This window comes from Chaetodon auriga, chromosome 20 (assembly GCF_051107435.1).
Source record: "Chaetodon auriga isolate fChaAug3 chromosome 20, fChaAug3.hap1, whole genome shotgun sequence".
NCBI lineage: Eukaryota > Metazoa > Chordata > Actinopteri > Chaetodontiformes > Chaetodontidae > Chaetodon > Chaetodon auriga.
The window spans coordinates 12,473,414-12,483,939 of record NC_135093.1 but is presented as its reverse complement, the minus strand read 5'-3'; the positions used below and the strand labels follow the sequence as shown (position 1 = coordinate 12,483,939).

Here is a 10,526-nt window from a genome sequence, read left to right as displayed (position 1 = left end):
ACTTGGTTTTATGACCAGGCTAACGACACTCCCTTCAGCCTCAGCTGTACTTTGAGTTTTACACTAATTAGCATGTTAGCATGCTAACATGCTCAACTAAAATGATGAATATGGTAAACATTTTACCTGCTATACATCAGCTTGTGAGCATTGTCGGTGTGTACATGTTAATATGCTGTTGCTCAAATCAGTACTGGAGCCTCACAGAGCAGCTGGTCCCTATGTTTTAAAACATGCTTGTCAGGTTGAGTATTTATTTCTTCTGTACTCCAGCACACAATTTTACATAACATAATATAACATTACAGACTCTATTGTCTTGTGTGACTCACATTTCTTCCCGGGTGCACACACGAATGACTGATGATGAGTTGGAGTATAATAGCATGGCATACTTGGCATACTAACATATATTTTACATGGAAGATCTGTGCACATGGAAGAGTTTTCCAGGCCAGTGTAGGATATCATTCTTTGTGCATATGAATTATCTTGACCTTTGTAATTTTACTGCCCTGTTTGTCAATTCATTGTCCAACCGTCCACCCTTTTTATTTACATTCCTGAAATGTTTAACCAGACTTAATAAATAAGTCTCTAAGCACCCAATCTTGCAGCTTTGTGCACACGCCACACTATGGTGTCATAGACTTGAGACAAAAGAAACCTGTTGGACAAGATGTCTAGACACACATAGTGAATGACAAGACGTCACGTAGCAGTTTAAACATTTCTGACACCTGGGTGGATTTCATGTTTTTGGTTGTACTGTATGCTCTGTGTTCAAAGGACTCTGCATGTGTAAGTATGTCTCAAATAAGCTTATTTTTAGAGGATATGTTCATTTTATGTTACAGATACAATAGATTTGTGTTGACTGCATTGATTCTTTTATTGGAGTGTTTCTTGAAGGTGTGTCAATGTCGTAGAAACTGAATGTCACATGCTCCCCAGAGAAAATTACACTGTAATAATGGTTGGTTACTTTGATTTGGATGATAATTACATGTGTTATGCGTCAAAGAAGCCAGTGTATCCTCTTTAATGTGTTATTGGCCATCACGTCCTGTTAAATCATGTCCTGTCTCTCACTGGCAGGTAGACTCACCATGGAATTTGCTTGTGGGTTTGTTTATGTGCCGCCATCAGTGACTCACAAGGACAGCCAACGATCCAGTGCCAATGTCATTAAGCGCTCAGGTGGGATTTCTTTCAAACGCTCACAGGCACGATATCAGAGAAATCACAATTTATGATGCTGATACTCGTTTAAAAAGATTCCTGGTCCGCTTGGCTGGTTAGTTGTAATTTTCTCAATCGTACAAGGCTGATCCTCTTCCTCTCCTCCGCTAGGCAGACATTTTTTTCTGCCGCTTCAGTGGACTTTGACACCTGAAAGAGTTTCCAATCTGAAACTTCGACAGATAGCTTCCTTGTTGACTCTACAACCTGACTAAATCTTTTAATAAGGTGTGGTTTATAGACATTACTGCTGAGTGGGTAACACCTATGAAAACACCCAAAAAAACAAGGGAAAACATGAGTGCACACCGCTGTCAGATTGCACATGCCCCTGCTGTCAGGTCCTTTCTCTGGAGGAAATCAAAAGGCCTTCTGGGAAATGTAGGAAATGATTTTTGAGAGAAAGATGAGAGAAGTACATCTGAATATTCAATCACAACTTAACTGCTAGTTTGTTTTGAATACCCAAATTGATACCATATGCAGGTGTTTTTCATCCTTTTTTCAGAGCTTTCTGACTGGTTGGTTAAGTACCATTATTTATTATGTAATCAGTGACACAGACAGCCTCTCATGTCTATCTTAGAGCAGATATTCCTTTCAGATTCTTTGCTCAGTAAAAGCCATCTGCCACCTGAGTCACATTTTCCTCTCAGCACAAAGGTCATCACTGTACCAGCTGTTTTGTCTGTGCTCACATTTCTCTTGCAAGAAACTGCTCCCAAATTCACAGCCACTGTACTGCATATCTGTATGCTTTTTAGCTCTTCTCCCTCCTGTTAACTGGGTCCGTCCTCGCGCTCCTCCACCTCCTCCTCCGACAAACCCTGCAGAGGCCAAATCGTCGAAATCCCTCCCATCTCCCACCAAGATTATTGAACAGCTGGAAAAGGGCAGGGAGGCGAAGAAGGTTGTGAAGTCCACCTGCTTCTATGAAAATGCAGAATTTCACAATAAATCAGAGGTTGCCTCTTCCATCAGCGTCACTCCTCAGCAGACAACGCCGCCACGAAAAACAGGTAATGTGAATGTGGCGACATTATGTATGACTTCACGGGCTAAGATTCTGTACTCTTACCTCAAATACCCTTTGGTGTCCTCTCAGTCACACTCCACAAGCGCTGCTTGACACACAGAAATGTTAGCTGCTGCTAACTTTCAGTTATCAAAGTTAATGGATAATTGAAAGAATAACAATTATTTATGACATAAAAAATGTGCAAGGGTCTGTTAAGCTGTTATGTCTGTTAAGCTGTTATGCAAACAAGGTAAACATGGTAACAAGTGTTACCACTTGTGGTATTTAAGCATGCAGGTAGTTCTGGTTTTATTTGTCCATGGATTCAGATGTCACAGGTGCTGAAGGCAGAAATCACAGACGCGTGTTATCTTAAAATCTGAAAACATTAAGCTAAAAGTATTTGGATGATTAGATAACACTAGAGCATTTTAACTTTTGCTCTCCCAATACTGATTCTGGCAGGTTAGCTCTGGGCACTGATACATAGAATCCCATACCAGTGCTCTCTGTTTCTGAAATATGAAATCTGTAAGGTAATATGAGGCCAGGGATCGCTATGTCACTAAATCCAGGTACACTGCGGCTGAACAATGCAACTGATTTCAAAAACATTGAATTTACATTGATATCAGCACAGATACCGAGTCAACCTATTGGATATGTGCATCCCAGGAGAGAGAAAATGTTTTGTTTTGTTTTGTTTTGTTTTGTTTTGTTTTGTTTTGTTTTGTTTTGTTTTGTTTTGTTTTGTTTTGTGTTGTTATTTGAGTGAAGCCCAGGGTTTGGTTGAGTTTCAGGTGGTAAATCATTGTGTGTTTGGTTGATGTTTACCCTTTGTGATGACAATTTTTTTTCTTTGGGTTAATTATTCCTTTAACAAATTGCTTCTCTCTGCTTTCCTCAGCTCTTCTTCCACCACACATGAGACCTGCAGCAAACAGCCAACCACTCCCTTCCCCCAACACCAACACTCAGACATTTACCTACGACCTCCCTAAAGATGAACCAGATTTAAACCTGCAACCCTGGGACCCAGACTACTCATACACTACACCAGAAGGCACCGGGGTCCAGGTGAAGCTGCCAGCTGATGCTAGCAGAGTGCCGGCCCAGACGTTGGGTAAACCGACCACTTTTTTTCTGGTTTCTGGTTTCCAGATTTTCTGGTTTTTGAGACAACACACTGTATTTTCCAGATTTGTAGCCACTTTGTGCTAATAGCTTTAAGGAACAGACGGATCATACAGATTGATTCTGTTTTGCTCTCATACCACAGCTCCACCCCTTCCTCCGAGACCTTCGTTCATGAAGTCAATACCAGATTACCTGGTTCTGTTACCCTCGTGCCGCTCGTCTCCCTCATCATCTCAGAAGTCACCTTCAGACCCGTCACTTGTCCCATCACCAGCCAGTAAAGGTAATTCTAGCAGTCTGTCATGCTGTCAAAAGAACAACACTCATTATTCATGCTTTATGCCACCGAATGCTCTTTAATTTAATGCTCCTGTTGTTCCCAACTCAGGATCAGCAGATACGGGGTCTCTGCCAGGGAATCCTAATGTGGTTCTTGTCAGTTTAGGAAAATTACTCTCAGAGGAAAGAGGTTGGCAAATTTTTATCATCACAGTAAAACTTTCATTATCAGCCATCTCGTTTTATCTTCGGTCTTATTGGCTTGCAATGACCATCGTGTTTGCATATTCCCAGTGCCGACCATACAAGGAGAACCCACCTCCTGCTCCCAGTGTGGCTCTGTGCTGGACTCCTCCTATGACAATATGGTACTTACATGCTGTATTTAATTTAATCTTTATTCTGAAATGGATAAGTAGTAAGATGATTACGATTCATTGATTTCAAATGAGAGTAGTAACTATAAATCTCCTTGTAATCACTAAATCTAGAGCATGGCAAACTCTTGGTGGCAGCCAGGCATAAGTGTTATTGATCATAGCTTAATGACACAATGGATAACTGGGATCGCTGCCTGACGTGGGCTTGTTTGTGTAAATGTGTGTTCTGTCCTCCTGCTGAACTACAGGTTCAAACGTGTTACTTCTGTCAGCCCTGGCAGTCCACCAGCCCTCCCAGTTTACCACAGTGTCCCCTTACTGGTTACCAGGATGGCCTCTTTTTGCTCCGTCCTCATAAAACCCCCCCGGTTGCTGCTGACGCTCTGCTGCTCTTCTGCATCGACATCTCCGGCTCCATGAGCATCACCTCCCAGGTGAAAACCACATGACTGATGGCGATCTGTTCACTGTATGTGACAGCTGGCATTCACAAACCCAAGCTGTGGTGTTTTTAAAACGATTAATCTCTGTTGTTTTAAGGTGTCAGAGGGTGAGCATGTTGTCCACAGATCCCGTCTCCAAGTGAGTCTTTTCAAGTGTCCTCTGAACATTGCAAGGCTGAAAATGAACAAACAAACAAAGCTGTGGGTCAACTTAGAGTTCATTTATAAAAGGGCAATGTCTCAAAGTAACACAACGTTATAAGATCACTTTAAAATGGAGAATTCGGTGTTTGTGTACGTGCACAACATAGAGTATTACAACAGGAACAGCTGTCCAGAGATGCCATCAAGACGCTGTTGAGATAAAAATCATTGTATTCAAACCAGTTTGTCCAGGAAGCTGTGCTGCAGTGTGTTCAGAGACTAAGTGAACAACAACCTGACTTACGAGTTGGACTCATCACCTTCAACTACGAGGTATACACACCATCTAAAAGATTGTACAATGTGTACATTTAAAATCCCTCACTCTCCTCATTTTTCTCCTTCTGTCTTTTAAGTTTGTGTCTGACTCATATTTGACTTCCTCTCCAGTCTCTCACATAGAAATGTGAGCATGTAATGCTAGTTATTACTGTTACGAATTACTGTTGTGTGGCCAGGTCACAATGCATGGATATGACAACTTTGCGTCGCGTTTCTTGACTGGTGCGGAGTTGACCGACAGTGACTATCTGAAAGAGGTTGCAGCTGCTTTCCCCAGTCCACCACCACTCTCACAGACCAAAGACTACTTGCAAAGACAACTTCTGGGGTCAGAGAAAAAGCAGTAATTGGTGTGCAATCAATTGTTTTTGTCTTTTATGACATGATAGCAAAATTGCCCTCATTTAAAACATGTATTTTTTTTTAATTTTCTTCTTGTTAAAAGATTATCTGAAAGTGGGACCACAGCTCTCGGCCCGGCTGCTCTTCTGGCAATTGCAATGGCCTCCAGACAACCAGGGTCCAAAGTAGGTTTGGTCTTAAGTTTTATTCACAAATTCATACCATTATATAGGCATGTTTCAGCCTATTTACAGTTCACACACACTGGATCACATCTGACAGATTTTCAATCCACAATTGACGTGGTCATCGAACCACATCTTTAGTTTTCACTGTTTTGAATGAGAGACTCCCAGTTGCAGAAATTACACATGCGCGTTCAGCTGAAAAGGAACCAGGAATCCCACACAGCGATGGTCACTTGAACTCCCTTTATTTGAATATGAGGTTTTGTGTGTTGACCTTCACCAGCATTTCATTTTATTTTCCCTGCATCTATCTGCATTCATTTCCATTCATTTCTGCAAGGCTGAATTTAAAATGTACTACCAGTCTGCACATTTAACTGGATGAGCTGGGAGAGTTTGTATGATTTGTGATAAATGGTCACAAACATGCGAAAGAAACCCTTCAGTGTGGTCCTACAGCAATCATTTGCCCGTATTTACATTTTTCCGTGTTCTAAAAACAATACAATCCTGATCTGCTATCCCTGCTGATCTCGAAGGTGATTATCTGTACAGATGGGAAGGCCAACACAGAGCTGGGGAATCTAGAGGAAGAGGATAATAGTGCTCGCACCCTCCTCTCATCCACCATCTTCTACCAAGAACTCGGGGAATATGCTGCCAGTCAGGGGTTGGTCTACATCTCCTTATCAATGTCAAGAATGGAACAAGCATTCAATCACTGTACTGTTGAACAGATATTTACATACCAACAAAAATAACTATGAGACTAAATCTAATATTAGCACTAATAAGGGGTCAGGAAGGTGGGTGTTGCTTGCTGTGCTGTGATGAAGCTCATACTGAAATGTCCTTCTTTTGTTAGTGTGACAGTGTCTGTGCTGTCCATAGAAGGAACAGACTGCAGGCTGGACGAGCTGGGAAGACTGGCCGATCGCACACGGGGGAAAGTAAGAGATGATCTAAAATTGTGATGTTTCAAGGACTGTGAGATTTGTATCCCAAGTGCCAGTACGGTTATTATGTATACCACTCATCAGATCTTGTTATCTGTGTGCGTTGTGCCCTAGGTGGTGATAGCAAGTCCCAAAAGGTTGCACCAAGAGTTTGAACAGATCATCGAAAACAGGACCATAGCTACACATTGCACTGTCACATTACTGCTCCCCCAATCACTGTAAGAGCTGTGCTTTGTCTACCTGAAATACAGATATTTCTACTTAAATGAAGCATTGACTGATGCTCTCCCTTGGTTCAGGCGCATGAAAGGAGAGAGACAGGCAGGACACAAAGGGACCAGAGAGGTGGGGAACGTGGACCGAGATACAGAGATCACCTTCCAGTTTGGAGCTGGTGAACAGGATGCAGAAGGTGAGACAAACTGGTGTGCCACCACTGATAGACTGACTGAGTAATAACATGTGGTTAATCTCTCCCTAGTCATCAGCTGTACCGAGTGACCATCTGAAGGCTAACATGAAATGTTCGCCTCACCAGAGATAGTCTTTCTGTTTTATTACCTTGCCAGTTTCAGTAGCAGTCCTGCTGCCTTCCTCGGGGATATCACAGGTGCTGCTGTGCTGCCAGGTCTTGCTGATCATTGCAAAATGGTGATTTCTGTTGTTACCAAACAAGAAAACATGAAGTCTCAATCTGAGGTCTCTGCAAGACAGGAACACATAATGTGAACCAAGAGACATTAGATCTGAAGACAAGACCTGACAAAGCTGGACTGAGGAAAAGCACAAAAACAGGTCCAGTAACACAAAAGCTGTAAGGCAACAACCAAAGTCTGTGACTCACAACTTCTGCAAAGGCAGGAATTTGTCAAACTGGATGCACATGTCACAGAACTATCTGTAGTCTTTTTGAGAAAAGGCAATACCTTCTGCAAATACTAGTCTGTCAGCTAGAAATAGCTTCACATAGAATTAACCTGTCTGCTCGACAGTTCGTCCACCACTTTCATCCAGGCTAAACAAGTAAACAACTATCAGATGGAATGCGAGGACATGTTGTACAAACAATCATGGTATCCAGAGGATGAATCGTCATGACTTTGGTGACTCCCTGACTGTTCCTCTAGTGCCACCATGAGCTTGACAGTTTTGGTTTTTAGTGGAAAAATTGTTAAAAACTGGATGAAATTTGCTCCAGGTCCCTAGAGGTTCAATTCTTAGTCCTTTGGTGATGCCTTATCTTGTCCTCTTGCACCCTCATCAGGTCAGAAAAATTCATTTGTCCAACACTTTATTATTTTATTATTATTACTAAATTGTGCAATATGCAAAATGTACTTTGTGTTCAGGGCAAATCAGCAAATATTAGTCGGCTAACAAGCTAAACTAAGATGAAGAATCCTGGTAAATATTGCATCATAAACATCAGAATGTTAGCGTAGTCGCTGTGAGCAGATTAGCGTTTAGCTAAAAGCAACACTGTGCCCAAGTGCAGCCCATGGATGTTTGTTAGAGCTTCACAGAGCCACTCTGAGTGCTGTCAACTCTTATTCATAATTCAACACATGCAGACACAGCTTAGCTTTTATGCAGCACATCTGGACTAATGAATCCTGCAGCAGTTCAACCCGAACTTTGGAAGGCCATCAGATGGATCAGAGGTTATTCATCTGAGCCAGTCTGACCACTGAGTCCTCATTGAGGCCGCAGTACTGGATGTCCAAACCAGGCTGTTACACCATATTTATTACAGTCAAAAATCACTATGTTCTTTCTCTGTGCTCCAAAAAAAAAAAAAAAAAAAAACCCAAGTAGATTGTAGTCGTATTTGTGTTGTTTCTGTGCTTCCTGTCAGTGTCAGCACCAGCCTCTGGTAGCCGTGTGTCCATCCAGCTGCAGATCAGGTACAAGAAGAGGAACGGACCGACGGTGCTCAGAGTGATCACTTCAGAGCGAGATGTTACCGATGACAGGTGATAATGATGTTTCCATAATCACAGTGTTTTGAGATTGTCTGATGCACACACACACACACACAGACACACACACACACACACACACACACACACACACACACACACACACACACCACTGCTGCACTGGGCTGTTTGTATGCTTATGGCCTAAGCTAAAATAAGTAATTATCTTGTGACATCTTTAATCAATGAGGTGTTCTCACCCTGAGGACAACAGTTGATTAGACGTATTATTTTATACCAGTCTTTGTGAACCTTTAGGCAAAGCAGCTCTGAAAATCAATGGAGACTGGCTGTTGCTGAGATACTGGGGCCTTCGCGTCATGCAGAAATGATTGCACCATGTAAATCGCATTTCTCCTCCATTCTAACATTCAGTCACCCAGTAAATGAACCTCTCAGCTCAGTCTGCCTGCTTCATATTCTGAATGAAGGTCATGCAATTCATCGTTTGAGCGGCTACAAAGTGGCGGCCGCGTGTTTGTGCACAGCGGTACAATGGCAAGGCTGAGGCTGTAAATGTTGAAAAGCACTCTTATGCTAAAAGTGTGACCCTCCTCCTCAGCTCGGCGGCCCTGTCCTCCCTGTCTCTGGCCATCATTCAGCTCAACTCGTCGCAGGCCAGCGCCGCTCTGGCTGTGAGGGGCCGCTTCCTCGACGCCAGCAGAGAAGGCGAGCTGCAGAGGAAGCTGATCGAGAGAGCAATGTGAGTTGCAGGAGGGATGGAGAAATCTCTGACGTTAGTGTGTGGGCAACATGTAGAATGAGAGCTGCTTTATGTTAAAGTCTGACAAATGGATTTAATGAAGGCTGCTTCTGTACACATTCAACACCTACAGAAAAGACAAAAGACAGGAAAAATTAACTCCAGTAAATGTGCAAGTTATACTAAAAAGGAGTTAAAAAAAACATTTTGTGTCAAATACTATAAACCAAAATATGAATTTAGGTGTCAAAAAAACTGAATTAGATTACAGAAATGGAGAAAAACTCAACCAGCTAAAAAGGCATGAATGTGATTTAAAGGAGAAAGAAACTCAGATGAACTGGCCAGCATTAAAATGTTCAAATACATCTGATTAATCTGATTAACTGCTGATTTTATCTCAAACTGCTGAATGTTTTCTTCTTCTCTTCTTGTTTAAATATTCACAAGCAACCCCAAGACTTGTTTTTTGATTTTCTGGTTCATACAAAATTACCATTTAAGTTTAAGATTGTCAAAGGCTAAAGCTTGATATTATCAGTAACATGACAGCATATGTCTGAGTGCATGCTGTTGTTTAATAGATAGAGTATTTCTGAAGATGCTGTTCTGTAAAAAGTGAGTGTGTCTGTTTGCAGAGAGCATAATCGCAGTGTGGAGGACAAAAAGACATACGAAAAATGGGTTAAAACCATGGAGCCAATATACAACAACATCCATAACTTCACAAGGGTGAGTTTTTAAAGGATTCCTACCAGTTTCAGTGCCTCACATTTGTTAGAATCACCACAATTAAACACTTAACTGTGTTTTTTTTTTTTTCCAGAGGATGTCCGTTGTTTCAGACTCACAGGTAACTCACATCATGTCTTTAGATATTATACAGCTTTATATTAGAATACTTCTACTTACAAGTAGTCTTCTTCCCCCACCAGTCCCTAACAGACGCTGGTGCAGCGCTGCTCTACACCATGAAGCACAGCAACAGGAAGTCAATCTCACTGAAGAACAAACATAAAGTCTAGCCAACTGCTCAGCCTCCACCTTTTACCTCAAGTCATGAATGACAAGGATAAATGCTGCCATTTGACTTCGATCATCGGGCTGAATAAATATCCATCGCATATTTCATAATGTAAATAATGCATGACAGCATATCAACGTGGCAGTCTGTATCATAGAGAAACTCATTTGCCAGAGCAGGACTTTAAATGATTGCAATAGGCAATATATTGAAACTGCGGCATGGTGTACAGTGGGTGTGTAGCTGACACTGTATGACAACATATGTAAACCTCCAACACAACAGACGATGCAGTCCTGATTATGATTATGTAATTGTGTTTTAACATAATGGCACTGAAGCAGAA

At 41.8% G+C, this 10,526-nt stretch overlaps 1 protein-coding gene across 3 annotated transcripts; it reads left to right on the top strand.

Annotated features, from left to right (window-relative positions):
* Positions 1–739: 739 nt before the first annotated feature.
* Positions 740–10,442, top strand: LOC143339177 (circularly permutated Ras protein 1-like). Of its 3 annotated transcripts, none has more exons than XM_076760266.1 (21): positions 740–801; positions 1,103–1,200; positions 2,007–2,261; positions 3,168–3,383; positions 3,540–3,680; positions 3,786–3,866; positions 3,971–4,044; positions 4,305–4,490; positions 4,597–4,638; positions 4,887–4,976; positions 5,162–5,313; positions 5,431–5,512; positions 6,055–6,185; positions 6,381–6,465; positions 6,586–6,692; positions 6,774–6,886; positions 8,330–8,447; positions 9,016–9,156; positions 9,795–9,888; positions 9,983–10,009; positions 10,092–10,442. In XM_076760266.1, exons 1-21 carry the CDS (start codon positions 773–775, stop codon positions 10,179–10,181), a joined length of 2,352 nt encoding a protein of 783 aa, XP_076616381.1. In that variant the 5' UTR covers positions 740–772; the 3' UTR covers positions 10,182–10,442. The 3 variants fall into 3 exon arrangements, with proteins under 3 accessions (XP_076616381.1, XP_076616383.1, XP_076616382.1); XM_076760268.1 differs by having other exon boundaries at positions 752–801; positions 1,150–1,200; XM_076760267.1 differs by having other exon boundaries at positions 752–801; positions 1,099–1,200.
* The last annotated feature ends 84 nt before the right edge of the window (positions 10,443–10,526 follow it).